Source organism: Piliocolobus tephrosceles, chromosome 6 (assembly GCF_002776525.5).
Source record: "Piliocolobus tephrosceles isolate RC106 chromosome 6, ASM277652v3, whole genome shotgun sequence".
NCBI lineage: Eukaryota > Metazoa > Chordata > Mammalia > Primates > Cercopithecidae > Piliocolobus > Piliocolobus tephrosceles.
Window position 1 is genome coordinate 88,619,778 of NC_045439.1, and position 24,315 is coordinate 88,644,092.

General features: G+C 42.1%; 1 protein-coding gene across 1 annotated transcript in view; it reads left to right on the forward strand.

The window, feature by feature from the left end:
• Window positions 1-8,682: 8,682 nt before the first annotated feature.
• IREB2 (iron responsive element binding protein 2) overlaps window positions 8,683-24,315 on the forward strand; it is a 63,113-nt gene continuing 47,480 nt past the window's right edge. The window contains exons 1-2 of the mRNA XM_023195699.3: window positions 8,683-8,845; window positions 10,271-10,360. Of these exons, the coding sequence (XP_023051467.1) occupies window positions 8,827-8,845; window positions 10,271-10,360 (109 nt within the window). The 5' untranslated portion in view covers window positions 8,683-8,826. The remainder of the gene's footprint in view (window positions 8,846-10,270; window positions 10,361-24,315) is intronic.

A 24,315-nucleotide genomic window follows, 5' to 3' on the forward strand; every position in this document is an offset into this window, starting at 1 on the left:
ACAAAAAAAAAAAAATATATATATATATATATATGTCATATTTTCAAAATCAGTGGGATAGCTTGCCATTTACAGAATTCCTGTAGATAATTATTTTTGAAAGATGAATCATTTCATAATTCAAATCATTTATGTCTTATTTTCCTGTTGTACAGATTTGGAACTTCTTACATGCAGAATCGGGTTTTTTTCATTCATTTATTCATTCACTTATCAATTCATTTATTCAACAAGACTCTCTGGAGCAATGGCATATGCCAGGGCCTGCGCTAGGAGATAGGGAGAGAGAGTAAACACTTGGTGCTTGTGTTCAGGGAGTTCAGTTTAGTGAATGAACAGACAAACAAAGAATTACAGCATGGCGAGCTAAGTGCTGTGAGAGGGAGGCATGAGTGGCTTTGAGGGCAATAAAGAGGCAGCCCAGGGTAGCAGTGGAGGGGAGTGCATAGGAGCAGAAAAAGCTTCAAAAAGAGGAGCTTCAGCTTCTGATTGACAACTAGAAGTTGGCTGATGAATGTGCAAAGGTTTGAAGGAGCATGAGGTTTATTTTCAGGGAAATCCAGGTGGTATTAGTTCTGTTTGGGTTCTGTGTTAGTTAAGAACGGGGCTTGGGACAAGAGGTAAGACTGGAGAGTAGGTGAGGATCAGGCCCCAAAAGGCGTCAAAGGCTAGGCTGGAAAGTTACGATTTCATCTTGAAGGTGGTCAGGGAAATTTTGAAGATTTTAAGCAAACATGATCAAATTTGCCTTTCAGAAAGAATATCCTGATGAGACTGGGTGAGGTGGCTCATGCCTGTAATCCCAGCACTTTGGGAGGCCAAGGTGGGTGGATCCCTTGAGGCCAGGAGTTGGAGACCAGCCTAGCCAACATGGCAAAACTCCATCTCTACTAAAAATATGAAAACATTAGCCAGGTGTGGTGGCACGTGTGTGTAGTCCCAGCTACTTGGGAGGCTGAGGCAGGAGAATCGCTTGAACCCAGAAAGCAGAGTTTGCAGTGAGGTGAGATTGCACCACCGCACTCCAGCCTGGGCAACAGAGCAAGACTCCATCTCAAAAAAACAAAAATAAAACAAAAAAAGAAAGAATATCCTGGTGGGGTTGTAAAGCATGATTAGAGCAATGATGAGAGGGTTGGGGAGGCAAGCCTGAAACAGGGACACCACTTAGGAAATGACTCTTAGGCTGAGCCATATAAACTCATCTTATTTATTGGTTAAAAATGATCAAATGCCCTCAGTCTCCTTCCCAAAGCAATAGTCCAGATAAGAGTGATTGGAACCCAAACCAAAGCAGCAGTAGAAGAGATAAACTGAGAGACATCAGGAGCTCTAATTTCATAGGACATCATGGTGTTCTTTGATGAGCGAGGCAAAGGAAAGGACATAAATCACAGTCTATAAAAATCATTCTTGAACCTAGAAAGTTTACTTCAACCAGTGAATTCTGCAGCTGAAGCCTGATAGATTTATTCGTTTTGGCGTAGCCACACAGCAGAATTGGGGTAAGGCTGGGATTGAAACCCAGGACTCCTGACTGCTCTGCTGCACTGTCTTCACTGTACCTTAGGTCTTCCAAAAAGGTATTTGCATTTGCTTCTTAGGGCTGCCATCACAGATTTCTCAAACTGGGAGACTTAAACAACAGAAATTTATTGCCTCACAGTTCTGGAGGCTGGAAGTCAGAAATGAAAGTGTTGGCAGGGTTGGATCCTTCTGAGAACGGTGGGAAAAATTTGCTCCAGGCCTCTCTTCCTGGCTTGTAAACCTGTCAGCCCTATCTCCATCTTCATGATCCCATAGCGTTTCTCTCTGTGTGCTGACGTTTCTTCACTGGCCTTTCCCCTGTGTGTCTATGTGCCTGTTTTCTCTTCTTATGAGAACACTAGTCATTGGATTAGGACCAACCTTACTCCAGTATGATCTCATCAGCAATGACTCAATTTCCAAATAAGGTCACATACACAGGTATTAGGAATTAGGACTTCAACATATGAATTTTGTGGGGGACACAATTCGACCCATAACAACAGTACATTTGAAATTTATGTTTCCATGTCATTTTACTGATGGCAATTCTGCCTTTTCCCTTAGAAAATGGAATTAGGGTCCAAGGAATAAGGGTCTTTTCCATTTCCATATCTTAACACAGTTCCAAGGACAGTGTTCTGCTCTATAAGCCTGCAACAACATTCTTAATCACCTGCTGGCAATAGACAGGGATTTCAGTGAGCTTCTAAAAACTTTTAATGTGTGGGCTGGGTGCAGTGGCTCATGCCTGTAATCCCAGCACTTTGGAAGTCCGAGGCAGGAGGATCACTTGTGATCAGGAGTTAAAGACCAGCCCAGCAAATATGGGGAAACCCCATCTTTACAACAATACAAAAATTAGCCAGGCATGGTAGCATGCACCTATAATCCCAGCTACTTGGGAGGCTGAGGCAGGAGAATTGCTTGAACCTGGGAGGTAGATGGTGGAAGTGAGCTGAGATCACACCACTGCACTCCAGCCTTGGCAACAGAGCAAGACTCCATCTCTAAAAAACAAAAACAAAAACAAACAGACCAACAATAACAACAACAAAAAACCCTTTTAATGTGTGGTCTACTCTCATTAGTGAAGAGAAAAAACTCTTATCTGCATTCCTCTTGGCTGGATAGGCAGAACATGTAGTTACCTTCTTTGGATGAGCAATGGTTCCCTTTAATTTCATATGCCAAGGGCTGGCAGCCAACTGCTCTCATCTTACTCACGATGAGGCTCAGCAGTGGCTACAAAGGTCAGCCACAGAATGGCAGGAGATCTTGTTTATCATGCTTTTGATTCTTGAAGATATGACATTTATTTTGGAACTATCAATAACCAAACAGACTTTGTGTAGAACTAAAACATAGATTGAAAGAACATGGCCTCACTGGGGACTTAGCTACTGAGAGATCATACTGAGAAGATTTAGAAAGGCTATGGGAGCCTCCAACTCACCCCCTGTAATAACTGAGACCATATCTAACCACAGAGGTGGGGGTGGGTGAAAACATGGGCTCTACAGTGTCATGGAGGCCAGCCACAGTGGCTCATGCCTGTAATCCCAGCACTTTGGGAGGCTGAGCTACTTGCAGGGCTGAGATGGGGGGATCACTTGAGCCCAGGTAGTCAAGGCTGCAGTCAGCTGATTGTGTCACTGCACTCTAGCCTCAGTAACAGCAAGACCCTGTCTCAAAAGAAGAAGAAGAAAAAAAGAGTCTCATGGACCTGGGATTAAAAATTAAAACTCTGATTTTAAGTTAAGTGATGTCTCCATTACCAAAAAAAAAAAAAAAAAAAAAAAAAAAAGAGGAACTAAGTAAAGGCGGGTGCCTCCTGATATTATGCACCAAAAAGAACACAATATGGTTTATGTAGCATATCTACCAAAAATGCATAATTAAATTTAATCATGAAGAAACAGTCAGGCCAGCCTAAATTAAAGGACATTCCACAATACAATGAGCCAATACTCTTTAAAAATGTCAATACCATAAGAGAAAATGAAATGCTAAGGAAGTGTTCCAAATTAGAGAAGACTAAACAGATGTGACATCTAAATGCAATGCTTTATCCTGGATAGCATTTTGGGTTGGAGAAGAGTTTCTAGAAAGAACAATATTGGGAAAATTGACAAAATTTAAATATGGATTGTAAATTGTGTCAATGTTTGACTATGGATTTTTAATACAATTTGATAATTCAAGTTCATAAAATTTGGATAGGAATTGTATTGATACAATTGATTGTATTGTATCAATTACATTTCCTGAATTTGATAATTTTTAGTAGATACATGATAAAGTACTTAGGACTGAAGGGTCATAATCTCTAAAATTTACTCTGAAATGGTACCAAAAAAATTAGAATAAGAACTAGCCAGGTGCAGTGGCACACACCTGTAGTCCCAGCTACTTGGGAGACTGAGGTAGGAGGATTGATTGAATCCTATGCACTATGATCTTGCTGTGAATACCTACTGCACCCCAGACCAGGCAACATAGTGAGACTGTGTCTCAAAAAAAGAAAAAGAATAAGAAATAATGAGGATCTTACCTCTGCAATAGCAGAGAGGGAGAGAGAGACAAAGCAAATGTGGCAAAATGTTAACAGTGAATAAATAAATCTAGTTAAAGTGTATATGAATTTTATTGTAATTATCTTGCAATTCTTCTGTATTCTTGAATTTTGTTTTTCAAAATAAAATGTTTAATTTAAAAAGTAGAGATGGGCCAGGTGCAGTGGCTTAGACCTGTAATCCTAGCACTTTGGGAGGCCAAGGTGGGCAGACAGCTTGAGCACAGAAGTTGAGACTAGCCTAGGGAACATAGGAAAACCCTGTCTCTACAAAAAATACCAAAATTAACTGGGTGTGGTGGCATGCACCTGTGGTCCCAGCTACTCAGGGGCTGAGGTGGGAGAATCACTTGAGACCGGGATATGGAGGTTGCAGTGAGTCGAGATCACCCCACTGCACTCCAACCTGGGCAACACAGTGAGACTTTCTCAGAAAAAAAAAAAAAAGGAGAGATGAATCAGCCTGGACATTGCCCAAGACACTGATCTAAAGGGGTGCTAAAATCTCCCTGGAAATTTAACTTGAAAAAAAATGTACTGTGAAAACATACCATAAGCTTCCATTTGTATAACATTCAAAATAGGGTGTAGGGGATGAGGAAATGGCAGCCTAGGAGGAAAACAGCTGCGGTTATAAAACAGTAACAGGAAGGATCCTTGGAAATGTTCCATATATTGACTGTAGTGATGGTCACACAAAGCCACACATGTGAACTAAATACACACGTGCATGCGTGCATGTGTGCATGCACACACACACACACCTACAAAGGAGTACATGTAGAACTACCTAAATCTGAATAAGGTGGAATGATTGCATGAATGTCAATTTCTTCATTTTTATATTGTACTATGCTACATGGGTGAAGACTAGGTGGAGTGTATATGGGATCTTTATTACTTAATACAACTACATGTAAATCTACAATTATCACAAAATAAGAAGGTTTAACAATAGGTAAATTTTATGATATTTAAATTAAATCTCAATAAAACTGTTAAAGCTGACTGAGATGGCATATGCCTGTAGTCCCAGCTACTTGGGAGGCTGAGGTAGGAGAATCCCTTGAGCTCAGCCTAGGAAAATAAACAGACCTCTGTCTTAAAATAAAAATTTCAAAAAGTAAATAAAACTGTTAAAAAAAAAAAAAAAAAAAAAGGTAATGAGTCCAGCCACACGGGAACATATCTTGATTGTTCTAAGTTAGTGCTTCTCAGTGGAAGCAGGACACTGAGAAAATGGGTGTTTTTGTTTGTCACCATCATGGGGCACTCTTGGGATTTAATGAATGTTAGATTACCTGCATTCCACACTATAGAATTACACAACAAAGAATCAAACAAGGGCCAGGCCTGGTGGTGCACACCTGTAATCCCAGCACTTTGGGAGGCTGAGACGGGCGGATCACGAGATCAGGAGTTCAAGACCAGCCTGGCCAACACGGTAAAACCCCATCTCTACTAAAAATATAAAACTTAGCTGGGCATGGTGGCAGGTGCCTGTATTCCCAGCTACTCAGGAGGCTGAGGAAGGAGAATTGCTTGAACCGGGACCCGAGAGGCGGAGGTTGCAGTGAGCCAAGATCACGTCACTGCATTGCAGCTTGGGCTACAGAGCAAGACTCCGTCTCAAGAAAAAAAATGAAAGAATCAAACAAGACCCATACTGTCAGATATTCAAGTACATTAAACATACACACAAACATAAAATCAATAGCAATAAATTTGTTTATAATTATCTGAGCCTAGAGTTTAACCCCATATACAAGTAAAAACAAAAGTAATTTGTGTATGGTTTTAATATATATGGAATTTTCTAGGAATACAACTATTGTGTAAAAAAAGCAAAGGTTTTATTTTTTTTTGTTTTGAACTTTACCAAGAGTTACTCACCATTTCAGAAAATCACACTAGTGACAACACTTCCAAAATTTGAGTCACAAATATATTTTCATTAGTCTTTAGAGGGCATTCATGATATATATGTACATTTTATACATATGTGAATTTACCATATATTCATTCATAATATATATTTATGCATATGTATGTATATATTGAATCCTTATTTTGCAATGTCAGACATAAATAAAAAGTGTTGACCATATTCAGCTGAATATTACCTACAGAGTCTTGCACTGTTGCCCAGGCTCAAGTGCAGTGGCGTGATCTTGGCTCACTGCAAGCTCCGCCTCCTGGGTTCACACCATTCTCCTGCCTCAGCCTCCCGAGTAGCTGGGACTACAGGCACCTGCCACCACGCCCGGCTAATTTTCTGCACTTTTAGTAGAGATGGAATTTCACTGTGTTAGCCAGATGGTCTTGATCTCCTGACCTCGTGATCCGCCTGCCTTGGCCTCCCAAAGTGCTGGGATTACAGACATAAGCCACTGCACCCGGCCTTACCTTTTTTTGAGACAGGGTTTCATTGTGTTACCCAGGTTGGAGTGCAGTGACACAATCATAGCTCACTGTAATCTTGAATTTCTGGACTCAAGTGATCCTCCTGCCTCTGTCGCACAGTAGCTGGTACTACAGGCATGCACCACTATGCCTGGCTAACTCTTTAAGTTTTTGTAGAGACAAGGTCTCACCATGTTGCCCAGGCTGGTCTCAAACTCCTAGCCTCAAGTGATCCTGCTGCTTTGGCTTCCCAAAGTGCTGGGATTACAAGCTTGAGCCACCAACTGGGCCTGGCCCAGTCGAATATTATATGTCCTCTAAAACCAAACTCATTCGTTATAAGTAGATACAAGCATCTGACTACTCAATTTTGTCATCTAATAGAGACATGCCTGTGCACCCACATATTGTAATACATATTATTTTCTAATAAATTACTTTCCTATTTTTCTCCTTTATATTACAGTTAGGTGATTAAGTAGAGTATTGTTGTGTATGTAGATTATATTACCTATGAATTTCATGCTGGGATTTTAAAGAGATGTTACAAAATACAGCAAGGTGAATAAAGGAAATAAATTGGAGTTTGGGTTGACAGGGCTTGGATCAATGATTAAAGGGAGTGGGTGAAGGAGTCAGGTATAATGTGTTGATTTCTGGCTTGGGCAACCAGGTGGATGGTGGCGCCATTCACTGATACAGACAATACAAAAGAAATAGTGGGGTTTAAGGAGGGAAGTGATGAGTTCGGTTTTTGAGATTTTTAGTTTGAGGTGCCTTGGGATGTGGAGGCATCCCATGGGTACTAGGATATATACCTCTGGGTTTAGGAGATAGGTTTAGGTCACAGGCAGACTGGGAAGCATCAATATATTAACTAATAACTTAAATCAAAGGATGTATGAGATGGGCCAGGGAAAATGGACAGAGGGAGAAGGTACAAGACCAGAGCCCTGGGGGCACATTTAATGTCCAATACTTTTTTTTTTTTTTGAGACAGGGTCTTGCTGTGTTGCCCAGGCTGGAGTGTAGTGGTGCAATCATGGCTCACCATAGCCTCAACTTCCTGGGCCCAAGGGATCCTCCCACCTCAGTCTCCTGAGTAGCTGAGACTACAGGTGCATGCCACCACATCCAGCTAATTTTTAAACTTTTTTTTGTAGAGATGGGGTCTCACTATGTTGCTCTGTTTGGTCTTGAACTTTTCAGCTCAAGCCATCCTCCCACTTTGGCTTCCTAAAGTGCTGGATTTACAGGCATGAGCTACTGTGCCAATCAAGTGCCCAGTACATTTAAAACCTGGGCAGAGGAAGAGGCCTGCAGAGGAGCCTGAAATCAAGCACCCTTAGGAGAAGAAAAGAAAGTAGAGTCTGAGGTCACAGAAGCTGATGGAAGAGTATTTTTCAACAATGGGAGAGAACCAGTCAAGATTGAGATATGTGAGATTAGAAAGTGGAGTTATGGCTGACCTTGGCTAAAGGCATTTCTGGCAATGGAAGCCAGACTGGAAGAGGATAAGAAGTGGGTGGGGGAGAGCGAGTATGAGCGACTCTTCCTGGTAAAAAAAAAATGTTGCTGTCCACAGAAGATAATGCTTGGTAGGTGGAGAACATAGGGACTGAAGGAGCTGAGGCAGAGGGATGGAGAGGCTTAAGCATGTTAACTGCCACTGGTAAGAAGTCGGTACAGACGGAAGCTATGGGAGTGTAAGAAAAAATTCATTCATTCAACAGTTGAGTACCTCCCACGCGCCCGATCAGTATGGCCGCCCCACTTGAAAACACGCGTGTGGGTCGCCCATGTCTGACAAGTTAATGCAAGGCTTTATAGTTAGGTGAAAGCTGCTCTCCTTGAGCTCTTTCTCCTAACAGTTCCGATTCCGACCCTGACTCCAACAGACACCTTGTGGGAATGCACACACCGCTCGAACTCATGACCCCAACAGAAAACTTAAGGCCACAAGTAAGTAACGGATCGCTGCCAAGGCCAAACTAGCCACGCCAATGCCACCAACGGAGCCTCCCCAGCGCTCCGCCCCCGCTCGCGAGAACAGGGGCAACGGCGCGAGAAATCGCTTTCTGGTGAGCTCCGCCCCTTCTCTTTCTTTGTTTTCCTGTCCGACGATCTCGCGGGAGTTAGGCGACAAATCCCGCGAGCGCAGACCCGGGGCTGGCTCTGCGGCTCTCGCGATATTTGCGCGAGCCTGCTTCCTTCTTTCCTCCCTTGCCAGTCCGCCTGTCTTCCTCCCCCTCTTCCCTGCCCGGCCTCCCCCTTGTTCTCCCGCTGGCCCCCTCCCCGCAGGGATAATATGGTCTCCGGCGATGGACGCCCCAAAAGCAGGTCAGTTTCGGGCCTCCGAGCTGGGTCTGGCAGTTGGAAACGCGCGCTGTCTAGGCGCCGAATTCCTTGCTTTTCTCGCCTGGAGTCGCTCGGCAGGCGCCCAGGCCCTCGGGGCTCGGGTTGTGCTCCCCTCAAGGCCTGCCTGCTGGGCCGCCCTGTGAGCCTAGGCCGCGGAAGCTGGGGCTCCGGGTCCTCACCCTCTTGCGCGACCCCCGCAGGGCGGGCCGCCCCACCGCTGGCCTTGACCAGCACCCCTCTCTCTTCGGTGGCCGCTGCCTGCTGCCAGCGACTTCCTGGCCCCCGTCAGCAACGCCAGGGGCAGGGAGAGGCCCACCATCTTCCCCTGCCCGCCCCCCCGTTGGCGAGCGATGAGGGCGGGGGCCTGCGTCTCCGTGTTCGGGTCTCACGCAGCTAGATGTTGATTCCACGGTCCAGCCTCAGGCCCCTCAGTCTCTATGTGCCTCTGGAAACCGAATGAGGGGCAGTCAAGGTTGAACATTGGTCAGTCAGTTCTCCGACCATTTATTGCAACGCTGTCTCCTCCCCCGTCCACCTCCCTCTACAAAAAAGAAAAGAAAAGAGAAAAAGACTATTTGTTCTGAAAGTGGGCTGTGCTTATGTTTTCTCCTTTTGGATGAAAGCCTTAATGTTGAGGGTCCTGCCCACCCACCGCTATGAGTCTGCACAAAAGATCTGAAGGTTCTTTTCAACCTCAAGGCTGCCTCCCCGCCACTGCCCCCTAGAATGTTGGGAGCTGAGGCACATTCAAATGATACTTCTGGATCTTTGACTTTGTAGTTCAGCTTCAATTCGTGCAAAACCAGAAGGACTTGTCTCTTTCGGGGAGAATATGCTAATTTCCTAGATATTCTGTTACTTTTCAGTACTACGCTCTGGTAAGGACTTGAGAAGTTTTTTTGCTTTGGTTTATTGAATGCTCTGTAAAAATCCGTCTTTTGGTTTTTATTTTTAATCAGTCCCTCTAATGTTAATTGTGGAATTCACAAATTCTTGTCTCTGCAGTTTTCAAGACATGTCTTTCCAAAACGTCCCCGTGGATTATTTAAATCATTCTTATTGTCCCTTTCCAGGTTTTCTTCGTTACATTTCAGGAGTGAATTATCTTACTAGTTTTTACTTGACAAATTATGGTTTAGAGCTGTGCTGTCCAGTGTGGTGGATACTAGCCCTGTGTGACTTTAATCAAAATTAAATAAATTAAAAATTCAGTTCCTTAGGCACGGTAGCCACATTTCAGGTGCTGAATAGCCACACGTTGCTCATGTCTACTTTACTGGACAGCTCAAACGTAGAATATTTCTACCATTGCAGAAAATTCTATTGGATAAAGCTAGTTTCCAGGTATTTTCACTTGAATAAGATATTTTGTTGCTGCGTTTAATGAAAATATATATATTTTTTCAGGATACGCCTTTGAGTACCTTATTGAAACATTAAATGACAGTTCACATAAGAAGTTCTTCGATATATCTAAACTTGGAGGCACCAAGTATGGTAATGTTGCTTTACATTTTCTTGGGTTTGTTTAGTTTCTAATGATGAAAATGCATTTGTCAAGCTGAGCTGAAGAAATTTAAAATGTATTTCCACCGTATTGTAACAGGTACACCCACACATACCTATACCATTTTAAATACTCCTCTTGAGACAACTTTTGTTCAGGGAAGATGTAGGCCCATACCTTAACTTCTCATTTAAAAATCTAAGTTAATTAAGGACTCTTTTTTTTCCCTCAAAGAAACCAATAATGCAGTTTTCAAGTTGTTTTGAAGACGGGGGTCTTGCTATGTTGCCCAGGCTAGTCCTGAACCCCTGGGCTCAAATAAGCCTCCTGCCTCTGCCTCTCTAAGTTTTGGGATTATACATGTAAGCTACTGTGCCTGGCCTAATGTGATTTTTAGAAGAACCTGACTGACTGATTATATTGTACACCAATTAAATGTATATTTTACTTTCTCTTTTCTTTTTTTTTTTTTTTTTGAGGCAGAGTCTTGCTCTGTTGCCCAGGCTGGAGCACAATGTCATGAACATAGCTCATAGCTCATACAGCCTTGAACTCCTAGGCTAAAGCAGTCCTGCCTCAGTCTCCCAAGTAACAAGGCCTACAGGTGTGTGCCAACACACTTGGCTAATTTTTATATTTTTTGTAGTGATAGAGTCTTGCTGTGTTGCCCAGGCTAGTCTCAGATCTCAAGTGATCGATCTGCCTCAGTCTCCCAAAGTATTGGGATTACAGGCATGAGCCACTGTGCCTGGCCTGTTTTACTTTGTCAAATGAACAATGCCCACATCTGTTCTTGCTGCTGTCTGTTGAATAGGAATCACCAACAGGACCCATTGATTTGAGTTGTTCTGAAGTATTGGGCGTGGTTTGCCCCAACCTCCACACCTATAGTTTTGGCAGACATTCTCATTCACCTTATCAAGGTCAAACTTTTCTCTGTGGTCTCGGAAGAGTGAATGTGGGTGACCAGTAGAGCATTGAATGGAAATTTTGGCTTTACTGACAGTTGAGTAACTTTCTCAATTAGGCCAATAAAGAGACCTGTTTAGAAGACTGATTATTCTTTGTGAACTTTTCCATGACAGTGACATGAAAGATAAACTGAATGCCACATCTGTTGCAGTCAGTTTTGGAAGGACCTTTTACCTTTTTTTCTTGCATTATTTAAGAAGATTGTTCTTTTGATTTTTCTGTAGATTTTGAGGGATTTAAATATTCTTCACTGCTGTGTGCAATAGTTTTTGTGTATTGTGAAAGACAGCTATTTTGGGGTATCTTAGAGAATCCCCATTTTAGAATTAGATGGTCATTTAAAAATAAACAGTTTGCCAAAATGAGAGCAATATCCTTTACCTTGCATGTGTAGCTGCAGTGATTTGTGTTGATATGTTTGTTAAAGGAGGTTGGTCATTTTCTTAATGATGTATGTCTTTCACATTAATTTTATCCCTTCACTGATGATGAGTTTGCATTAATTTTGAAAAGAAAACAGCTAGATTGATTGTTTACAAGAATAGTCGTTTTAGTTCCCTTTTACTTCTCCAAAATAATCTAGTGATCCTGGCTTGGAAGTCTTTTAACCCAGATTTCATAGTTTAATAAATTAAAGGAGCACATATGATGTTTTGAAAATTGAGTATAAATACTTTCTGTGTATAATCTGTAGAAATGTGCTTACTTGAAGATGACCTATATTTCTCAAATTTAAGGAATCATTAGGAAACTATCAAAAACAACTGTAAAATGCATTGAAAGGGAATGATTGATAATCTGAAAGTTAAATTTTCTCTGGGAAATAAGCTGTCATGGGAATTTGTACGTAACTGTACAGAGTACATGTATACTTAACATAATTCCAGGATTACCAGTTTTTATAACCATGATAAATGCAATAATAGAATACCTGTGAATATAAATACTTTCAAAACAGAAAGTTGGTTTTTATGTATGTGGGGTCAATACCCTGGTTTTTATTTTATTTTATTTTACTTATTTTTTTGAGACAGGATCTTGGTCTGTCACCCAGGCTGGAGTGCAATGGTGTGATCTCAGCTCACTGCAGCCTCTGCCTCCTGAGTGCAAGCGATTCTCCTGCCTCAGCCTCCCAAGTAGCTGGGACTATAGGCGTACATCACCACACCCAGATAGTTGTAGAGACGGGGGTTTTACCATGTAGGTCAGGCTGGTCTCGAACTCCTGACCTCAAGTGATCCACCCACCTCAGCCTCCTAAAGTGCTGGGATTATAGGAGTGAGCCACTGTGCCGAACCCCTCCTGGTTTTTCAATAGAGTGATTATTATGAGAGGTTATTAAGTAATAAGTACTTTCCTAATAAGGAGTAAAATTTGAAGAATTGACTTTGAAAGAAAGGAACTTAGGTAGGAAGTATTTGGTTGTTTAGCCTTAGAACAAAAAATTCTTACTGCATTTTTGAAAGGAACAGATTGAATTGCCTCCTAGACATATCCCTACAAAAAGACATTGCTTTGGTAGTCACCAAGGTTCACAGCCAGTCTTCTCTGCCTCCATTCCACATTTTGATGCCTGCCAGGTTGAGAATGACTGTTGTAATGAGTAACAATTAATGAAGGGAATGGATTCTATCCCTCATAAATGTTGCAGAGTAAAGATAGTTGAGAAACATAGTTCTAAGCTCCATGCTAACTGTATTAGGGATGCCTACAGCTGCAAGGAACTGAAAACTTGCTGTCCAATGACTTTAAGAAATAGGAGTTTATTTTTCTGACGTAACAAAGTGTGGAGATGGGCAGAATGGGGCTGTGCAGCACCAATCTCAGCAAGGATCTAGGCTCGTCCTTTCTTCCCATTTTGTTTTTATTCTTTTGGTTGCACCTCCAGGCATTATGTCCATGTTCCAAACAGCTGGAGGAGCAAAACAAAAAGAAAAACCCTCTCCAGGGGCTTTTGCCTCTTTGGCCAAAGTGTCAGTGGCCACTCTTAGCTTCAAGAAGGCCGAAAGATGGAATAATCATGGTCTTCTATTATCCATGGGGGATATGTTCCAAGACCCTCAGTAGACACCTGAAACTATATGGTATATATTTTTTTCCTAGACATACATATCTGTGATATAACTTAATTTATAAATTAGGCACAGTAGAGATTAACAATAGCTGGTAATAGAACAGTTATGACAACGTACTGTAATAAAAGTTATGTGAATATAGTCTTTCTCTTTCAAAATATCTTATCGTGCTGTTCTGCAGGTAACTGAAACCACAGAAAGCCATAGATAAGATGGGATACTGTATTTTACCTTTACAGCTTTTACAATAGAGAAAGGAAAGGGAGAAGTGGTTGGGAGTGGGTGGTAAGTGAACCAGACTAGTCTATCTGCGTTACCAACCTGATGCCTTCTCTTATTCTGACTTTAGATAGAGTTCAACACAGATTATTTGATTTCTGCTTTTTTACTGCTATTTTATCCTTTCGCTTACCAAATTTATACTCAAGGTACCTCTATGGAAGTGGGCACATCTGAGACATTGATTACATTTTGATCTTATATCATTTTGCTTGTGCAGAATCTTTTTTTTTTTTTTTGAGACAGAGGGAGGCTCGCTCTGTTACCTAGGCTGGAGTGCAGTGGTGCGATCTTGGTTCACTGCCACCGCCATCTCCAGGGTTCAAGCGATTCTCATGCCTCAGCCTCCCAAGTAGCTGAGACTGCAGGTGTGTGCCACCACATCCGACTAATTTTGTATTTTTAGTAGAGATGGAGTTTTGCCATATTGACAAGGCTGGTCTCAAACTCCTGACCTCAAGCAGCCCTCCTGTCTTGGCCTCCCAAAGTGCTGGGATTGCAGGCGTGAACCACTGCACTCAGCCAGTTGTGGGGAATCTCTTTAATATTCTGGAGCTGGTTGTTTGGCACTACAATGCGCTGACTAGAAACATGTCAAAATCTAGGTAGTCTCAAAATGTAGATTTTGAGTAACTCTTAAAAAAAATTATAAAGATAGGGTCTCACTGTCACCCTGGCTGGAGTGCTGTGACATGATGATAGCTCACTGGAGCCGCGAACTCCTGAGGTCAAGAGATCCTCCCGCCTCAGCCTCTCGAGTAGCTGATTTGGGTGACTCTCTTAAGTAGATCTCTGAATTTGAAACTATTGCTATTTTTAGGGAGAGGAAAAATCAGTGTTGTCTCCATGTATGATGGAGGACAGTCAACACCAGAGAATTAGAATGAACAGCATAGTGGAAACATGAATGACTATCTTGAATGAAGGGGAAGATAGTAGAGAGACTGGCCTAACTGGAGTGAAAGGTAGTTTTAAGATAGTACCTGTTACTGGGCAACAGGGCCTCTGGTGGTGTAAAGCCCCCAGGCACCCTTCTTTATCTCAGGTCATCTCATTCACTCTTTCTTTTGTCCTTTATGTCTGCTTGCTTTTTTAACCACAGTACTGCTTAGTCCTCCAGTAGAGCTGGGACTTAGTGTCCAAATCCTACCTTGTAGCCTTTGAAAGAAAATCCTGTATTTAATTTTTTAGGAGAGTTTTTATCATTTAGAAGAATCACAGAAAGACAAGAACATTGCAGATGGTACAGAAAGTCTCATTTTTATGTGTATACAAAAGTATACGTAAATATGCTGCTTTTAATAAAAATAGAGTATATGTTGTAACCCTTTTTTTCACTTAATATATCATGAACATCTTTCCATGTCATTGAATACAGGTATCCGTTGCCATGTGAATCTATTTGGTTTCTCAGTCACGGAGCATGAGTTCAGGTAGAAAGGGATACCTGTACTTCTCTACAGCTTCTAATAGCTGCACAATATTGCCTGTATGAGTGCATTATGGTTTAGTTAACAGACCTTTGAATATTGAAGCTGATAGTAACTTTTCTCTATTTATAAAGCTTTGCATGTGTAATACTTACATTTTTGTGCAAACTTGTCATTATATAGAATTGCTGGGTTGAAAGTATGTTATTCCCTCCACCCCATCACACACTTTTATTTTTATACTTTTACTATTTTCTGTTGGTTCCAGTCTTTTATTTTTTATTTTTTGAGACAGAGTCTTGCTCTGTTGCCCAGGCTGGAGTACAGTGGCACAATCTCATTTCATTGCATCCTCCACCTCCTGGGTTCAAGTGCTTCTTCTTCTTCAGCCTGTGGAGTAGCTGGGATTACAGATCAATGCCATCACACCCTTCTTTTTCTGTATTTTTGGTAGAGACAGGGTTTCGACATGCTGGCCAGGCTGGTCTCGGAACTCCTGTCCTCAGGTGATCCACCTACCTTGGCCTCCTAAAGTGTTAAGATTATGGGCATGAGCCACTGCGCCCGGTCTGGTTCCAGTTTTTACCTTGGACTGTAAGGAACAAAAACTCACTCAAGTAAAAAATAGGTTGCAGTTTCCAGACATCCAAAGACAAAGGAAGAAAGCGTAGTCAAGTTTCAGGGAACCAGAATTTCGAAGCCAGAGGCAGTGTTCTGTTTGTTACTTGAAGGCTGCCTGGTTTCCTTATTTTTTGTTTCTTTTTGAATATCCAGTCTTCCATCTCTACAGCTTAGTTTACTTACTCATTTTTGTATAATGCCCATTATGGCCACTGCTGACCATTCTTGTATGTTACAGCTGGATTACCAACCGGTTAAGACTGTACCTCTAGGTGACTCTTGTACTTGTTTTGTTTTTTTCCTCAGGGTCTTGCTCTGTTGTCCAGACTGGAGTGTAGTGGTTCAATCATGGCCCACTGCAGCCTGGACCTCCTGGGCTCATGTGATCTTCCTGCCTTAGTCTCCCAAGTGGTTGGGACTATAGGCACATGCCACCATGCCTGGCTAAATTTTAAATGTTTTGTAGAGACAGGGTCTCCCTACGTTGCTTAGGCTGGTCTTGAATCCTGGCCTCAAGCAATCCTCCCGCCTTAGCTTCTGAAAGTGCTGGGGTTACAGGTGTGATCCGTTGTATCTGGCTTACCTGTTGTTTTAACCTATTTTGACTGCACTTGTCAGGAGTGTATTGCTGGTCCGGTTATCTTGCTGGTAGAGACACAAATCTGTTCATCTTTTATGTGGACTTTTGAAAAGACTGGGTTGGGTAGGCAATGAAATAGTTTGCTTGTAATTTGTACACATAGTACATAACTTTCCAAGGATTACCTTTACCTGACATTATCCTACTAGTCCATGTACAGCCATATATTTATCAACCCTCCACATTTCAACTTTGCTTTTATTGTCAATTCCTATTCTAGATTAGGCCCTTTTGGTTCCAAGGAACAGACACTAGCTCGAGTGAAGAAGGATTTATTGTAATGATACAGCACTTCCCAGGCCAATGAAATGTGGCTGTCTCTCAAGAAAATGGTGGTGGCCCAGAATTAAGAAAGTTCTTTATCATTTTCTCTGAGGAGCTTCAGATTTCTACCCCGTTCCACTCTTCTACTTCCTCTACTTCACTATAGACAGTCCCCCTCTGCCCACTCACTTTGTACATGGCCTCAAATGGCAACCTCAGACCCTAGCTTACCTCTTAACACCTTTCCGGTTCAGTCTCTCTGTGTCCTGATTACACATTTCTGATAGGTGAATCTAATTGCCCCAGTGTCTCCTTTCTCACAAGACTTTTGGTCATCAGCCTGCCAGGGGATTGGCTTTTGCTTCGCTGCCGTAGCCAAGGAGGCCACAGGCTACTGAGAATGGTAGCAGTTTGGATAGGCACCACGAAGGACATCTGTTGTATTATGTTAGCAAATAATGCCAGTTTACATGCTTACCAGTAGTGAATGAAAAGAATATGTGTTTCTGAACCTTGATCAATAGTAGATATTATTTTTCTTGTTGGCTCAATTTCTGTCAGTGAATGAAGCGAAGAAAAAAATGTTTTTCTTCTACATTAAATTGGGGGGTTTATTGTGAAGATTTGAAGGAAATACGGAGATTGAGGGGATCTGATTGTGTGGTCAGATCAGACTTTTTGTTCCCTTCAGTAGGCATGTGTAGAGCCCATGATTCTGACTGAGCTGATTTTCCCTATTTCTGCTTTCCTTTCTTTTTCTTTTCCTTTTTTTTTTTTTTTTGAGATGGAGTCTCGCTCAGTGACCCAGGCTGGAGTGCAGTGGGGAGATCTCTGCCTCCCAGGTTCAAGCGATTCTCCTGCCTCAGCCTCCTGAGTAGCTGGGATTACAGGTATGTGCCACCACACCTGGCTGATTTTGTATATTTAGTAGAGACGAGGTTTCACCATTTTGGCTAGGCTAGTCTCAAACTCCTGACCTCAGGTGATCCTCCTGCCTCAGCCTCCCAAAGTGCTGGGATTACAGGTGTGAGCCACCACTCCCGGCCTAATTTTTTTTAATCTTTTATAGAGATGGGAGTCTCCTGAACTCCTGACCTCAAGCAGTCTTCCTGCCTTGGCCTCCCAGAGTGCTAGGATTACAGGTGTGAGCCACCTGTAATTCTGCCCATTATTCTGCTTTTCTTTTTCTCTTGGTTCCTCTTTGTTTCCATCTGTTTTCTGCCTTCTCCCTAAGTCAAGTTCAAGGTATCACAGAACGAGACTGAGGCAGGCTATTAGATGTGGCATTTGTGCTTGGCTATTCCCCATGCCACTGGCCAGACTCTAGACTGGTTGTCTGTTGGAAAGCTGGCTCCAGGCCCCAGCCATTCATGACAGGGTGGCAAGGCTACCCGGAGCCCACTAGCAATTGGTGTAGAAGAAACTTTTTAGAAAGAGGGCTATGCTATAGGCATTCTGAGGACCTGCCAGTACAGGTGAAAAAACAAAATCTTATGCAGGAATCTGTTTTGTTTTTTGCTTCCTCGGACTCTGTCAATGGCAATATATGTATGTATGTAAGTATGTGTTTATTTGAGACAGTCTTGCTCTGTCATCCCAGCTGGAGTGCAGTGGCATGATCTCGGCTCCCTGTGACCTGTGCCTTCCGAGTTGAAGTAACTCTTGTGTCTCCGCCACCCGAGTAGCTGGGATTACAGGTGCGCACCACCACACTCGACTGATTTCTATGTTTTTAGTAAAGATGTGGTTTCACCATGTTGGCCAGGCTGGTCTCGAGCTCCTGGCTCAAGTGATCTGCCCGCCTTGTCTTCCCAAAGTGCTGGGATTACAGCCATGAGCCACCGTGCTGGGCCCAATGGCAATTTGTTTAAAAAGAGAAAAAAAAAAGGTCAGAGTTTGTTTATTTATTTGAAGAGACAAGGTCTTGTTCTGTGGAGGTCAGACTTTCTTTATTGGAAATCATCCCTATCCTGCCTGATTCTGGTTAGAGACAGAAACACTTCTTTGCTTCTAGTCAGACATGGGCATGGGTTAGTCTTGTTGCCAGGCCTGATGTGATTTACAGGGCCTTCTAGAAGGGCTTCGTAATCTTTTCTCCAGGCCCCTAGCCTTCAGCAGGGCTAGCTTTACCCTGTAGCTCTGCTGGCTGGTTCCTGCTCTGGTCTTCTAGCCCCCCTTTCCCAGTCTGGACTCCAAAAATGCAGTCTCTTTGGGGGCTTTTGGCAGGCCTAGAGAACCTGTGGCTTCAGAGTCTTTCCCTCTTCCTTCAGGCTGATGGGTTTCTCTGTTACATTTAGTTATCTAAAGCCTGCTTACTAGAGTACTGATATTCCTCATGGGTAATTTCTTCACTACTGCTTGAACTTGGAATTTTCCATTTTTACCAATAACAAAACCCTTTTATTTCACTCTGCTGCTTCATGATAAGCAGGGAAGATAGTTTTAAATCTGCCGTGTGCAGATAATACAGATAAGGTTAAAAATCTAAGTAATGTGTCTAAGGTCACAACATATCTTCTAGGTGAGGAAACTTATCCTTCAACTCAGATCTTCTGATTTCAAGACCAACACCTTTTCTCTCCATTGCCGTGCTATTTCCCAGTTTAGTAATGTCAGTAATAAAAAAACATTTTTTTAAGTATTTGTTGAGTATGTATTTATCCACTTCTATAAGCTCTATTATACACTTGGCCAAGGTCCCACAACTAATTACCATTACCTACTATGTGGTAGAACAGAAGCATGAACAAAAATCTTGATTCCAAAACCTTGTAAAAACCTATTACAGCAGGGGTTGCAAGTTCATGCTTATAGGGACCAGAGAGGCAACATAAACAAGTGAAATACTCTGCTGGGAATTGTGTGGCAAACAGGAAGGCGCATGTCCTATATAGAGTAGGTGCTTACTAAGTTCCAGCGGAAGTATAAGGTTGGTATTGTAAACTGTTCTGATTGAAAGACCTGTGGTTTTTTAAATGGTGGCAGTTAAATTTAAAATGTTAAAACTCTGCAGAACAAGCAAAACATGTCTGCAGGCCAGCAGACATGAGACAGTTTGTGACCTCTCTACTGAGAGATACACTTTATTTTCTAATCTTTGCAGCAGCTATTTAGCCTTGAATAGTAGAATCTGCAGTCTTGGGAGCCTTGGTTTGCCTTTCATCAGATGCTTCCCATATACAATAGCAGACCTCAGCATTTTGTTTTTCAGCGCCTGAACCACCTATTGGATCTTCTACTAAGTAACTGATCAAAAGGATATTTATTGTTACCAGATTATTTCAGAAGTGGGATAACAAGAATTACTATACTTAACCAGTTTAAATTACCAGCATCCTGGTTCCTCCATGGTGTCCTTAAAGGGTTAGCTTTATGGATTCATAGAATTCTAGAAATTCCTGATTAGAAGAGGCAGGCGTAATCTAGTCCATTTTTTTTTACTTGTTGCATGAGTCTCTCAACAATACCATTTAATTCATTCAGCTAATATTTATTGAGTACTTGTATATTTCTAGCAAATGAAAGATGGCTAAGATAGTATCTGTGCTAAAGAAAACACACGATTTAGTAATGGGGACATAGAAGGAAAATATGCGTAAAGTGCGGTACTATGTTGTAGCAATTTGGGTCTAGTCAGGAGATAGAAACCACATAATAGGTTAAACAGAGGAAGCTTAATATACATAATTATTAACTATGATAAGAATAATTGTAATACAGGAAAATTGTATATAGTACTGTAGGGTTAAGGGAGAATACCCAAGGAAGGACAAACTTGGAAGAGGTTCAGAACTCACTGGAATAGGTGTGGGTTGGCTCACAGATAACAGAGAAGTATATTGGTTTTGGCCAGGTTGGAGCTGATCTGGAGTTGCTAGGTAGGCAGTAGGCCACCCTCTGGAGTGCAGGCAGGGGATCTGATGATCAGAAACTAGTGGTGTGGGCATGCGTTGGGAAAACAGATGCTGGTGGGGGCAAGAGCCCTTCAGAGCTCATAGGCCGTGTCGGGGCTTGCAGAAGGAGTGACGGCTCAATATGTGACCTTTGAGGCAGCTTACAGATGGATTCCACGTGCTGTCAGAGCAGCAGGCCTTCTTTACAAGAGTGCCTCAGTCCAGGTACTGGCACAGGCAGGAGGCCTTCAGAGCGTACAGCTATATAGGGACTCCGGCTCCCATGTTGAGAGGGCTGTGGTGATATTAACACATTTGTATGTATTTGTGTAGTGTGTGTGTGTGTGTGTGTGTGTGTTTTAATATACAGTGTAATGGTGTCCACATTTGGAAGTTCTGCATAACTTGATGAACTCTTATTTCTCAAAGACCAATAATGTAATGAGCAGACTGGTAGAAGTTTATTTGATTCAAATATTGCTCTGTTGCCCAGGCTGGAGTGCAGTGGCACAATCTTGGCTCACTGCAACCTCTACTTCCTAGGTTTAAGCGATTCTCCTGCCTCAGCCTCCCGAATAGCTGCAGTTACAGGTGCCCACCCACCACACCTGGCTAATTTTTTGTATTTTTAGTAGTGACAGAGTTTTACCGTGTTGGCTGGGCTGGTCTCAAACTTCTGACCTGAGATGATCCACCCACCTCGGCCTCCCAAAGTGCTGGGATTACAGGTGTGAGCCACCGTGCTGAGCCTTCATTCACTTTTGAGAAACTTTTTGCCAAATATACACATTTGAGTAACCATAATTTGTCAGTTCCTTCAAGTGAAAAACTGTTCTTTGAAAAAAAAAGGCTTAATTTTAGCTTGCAACTCAATCATACAAGAGTTTTTCTGCAGGCAACTGATATACTTTGGTATTGAGTAGAAATGTTGTATAAATATATTTCATTTTTGTCTCACAGAATATTAAGACTTGACCTCAGCAGTTGAGATTTAATAAAATTAAGTTTTTCTGCTTCTTAGGGACATTTTTAAGTGAAACTGGTATTTTGTGTGATAATAAACAATACAAGTACTACAGGTTGAGTATCCCTAATCTGAAAATCTGAAATCTGAAACTTTTTGAGCACCGATGCTCAGAGGAAATGCTCATTGGAGCACTCTGGATTTTTTTCTTTTTTCTTCTTTTAAGATGGGGTTTCACTCTAGTCTCCCAGGCTGGAGTGCAATGGCACAATCTTGGCTCCCTGCAGCCTCTGCCGCCGGGGTTCAAGCGATTCTCCTGCCTCAGCCTCCCTAGTAGCTGGAACTACAGGCGTGAGCCACTGCGCCTGACAGGGTTTCACCATGTTGGTCAGGCTGGTCTCAAGCTCCTGACCTTAGGTGATCCACTCACCTCGATCTCCCAAAGTGCTGGTATTACAGGAGTAAGCCACCACACCTGGTGGATTTTGGATTTTTGGATTAGGGATACTTGACCTGTAGTACAATTTGGTGCCCCTGCTTTGAGTCCTGCTAAGGCATCAGCAGTTTAGGACCACATTTTGAAAATCACAGTATGGTGTTGGAGGCACCCCCTGAGGAACCTAAGCGAGAGATGATGTAGTGGTGATTTGGACTAGATTTAATGGTGATATTGATAGAAGACAAAAAGATGTGGGAGAGAGGCATTGAGGAAGATGCCTCATTGTTTTGGCATGAACATCTGGAAGGATGGTGGTGTGGTGCTATTTACTGCTCTAGGAAATGGAAGATGAGGTGATGATAAGGGGAAGGAGCAGAAGGGAAGTCACTGAGTTCAAGTTTAGGTACTAGTGAATTTGGGAACATACCAGTATTAAAGTAAACATGTTCGGGAGGAACCAGGCATGTGGTTTTGGTGCTTAGAAGACAGACTTGGACTACAGAAAATATTTTGGAATTATTAGTGTAGATGTAGTGATAATTGAAGCCATAAGAGCAGTTGTACTCCCTGGAGGAAACAGTGTAGAGTAAGAAAAAAAGTGAGTCTCAATATGAACTCTGAGGAACTCCTACATTTAAAGATCAGATAAAGGAGTAGAGGTTAAAAAGGAAAATAGGGCTACCTAGAAGTGTTAAGAACTATAAAGGCTTGACATGGTGACTCACGCCTGTCATCTCAGCACTTTGGGAGGCTGAGGCGGGAGGATCTCTTGAGCCCAGGAGTTAGAGACCAGCCTGGGCAACATAGACCTCTATCTCTATTTTTAAAAAATGAAAAAGAACTATAGAGGATCTAAAATTTTACCTTCCTTGAAAGTTAACAAATTAACCTGACATAGTTTACTGTGTGTTGGCAGGAAGCACCTGACTCCTGGATCCGAGACAATGGATAGTTTATTACTCACAGCAAAGCATTATCCTTATTACCAGTATTTATGTTGGTTTCCCAAGCTCCAGTTTCTACAGGGTAATGTTGAAGAAGGCCAGGTAACACCTGCAAACACAGGGGTTGTGTTACAGAAAAGGAACTGTGGCTTAGGAAACCCAAGTCTTTTATAATGGGTAGTAAACATGCCTGCTCTTTGCTCCAGAGCGAGACGCTGTTGTGTATTTGAAGACTATTCACTATATAGACATCTCTGAAAAAGTAGTCTGGAACAAAGGCAGTCATTGCCTCTGTTCACACGTCTTGAAGAAATGTGAGATGGGAGACATGGAAAATTGTCTTCCAACAATATGTTAGAAAGAAAACTGGAAGATGGTGCTGTGGAATCCAGTAGAAAGAGTGTTTCAAAAAGGAGGTAATTAATAGCTCTGTTGAATATTGCTACAAGGCTGTTGGGACTTCAGCTAGACCTGCTTCATTTGTGTTTAAGGATAGAAATCATACAGATTAGGGCTAAGGTGAATGGAAGGTAGAAAAGTGGGCACTGAAAATATAGAGAATTTAAAGAAAGCAGTACTTTTGTTGTCAGTTGGGGCTAAGAGCTGTTTAAATATTGATGGGAAGAAACCAATTGAATTGCAAACCAGTTTGCAAAAAAAGGAGAGAGGAAATGATGACTCTTGGGTCCTAAAATGGTTAATGGAAATAGGATGCAAAACTCCTACAGAGAAGTTATCATTTAGTAGGAAGAAGAAGTCCGCAGCTCCCTTAACTGGTGAAAGGGTGAATTCAGAGGCAGCGAGGCTTGTGGGTATAGTAGGAGGAAGTTGAGAGGTAGGAACTGTTAGTTTCTGTTTATCAGTGGGGTAGGAAGTGGGGGTAGGTCCTGTGGAAGATAGAGATTAAATTTTAAGGAGAGTGGATGAAGATAAGAATTAATTGATGTGGAGTGTGGGAAAATAAGCAGATCAGAGAAACATTAGGATTTCCTTCCGGGTGAATAGTGAAGACCTGATTGAAGTTATAATCATGTATTTACATGGGTACCAGTTTCTCTGCGTTGATGTTTTAGGAATTTTTTCCTCATTGTTCTTCCTCAACATAAAACTTAAAACCACAACAAATTACCATTCATACCTGTTAGAATGGGTACTGTATAAAAGACAGACAATGACAAATGTTGAGGAGGATATGGAGAGATGGGAAGCCTCATACACTGCTAGTGGGAATGTAAAATAGTGCAACCACTTTGGGAAACAATTTGGCAGTTTGTTAAAAAGTTAAACATAACTATACCATGTGGCCCAGCAATTTCATTCCTAAGTATCTATCCAAGAAAAATGAAAACGCTTATTACACAAAGATTTTCAAATGATCTTAGCAGCATTATTCATAGCCGAAAGTTGAAACCAACCTAAATGTC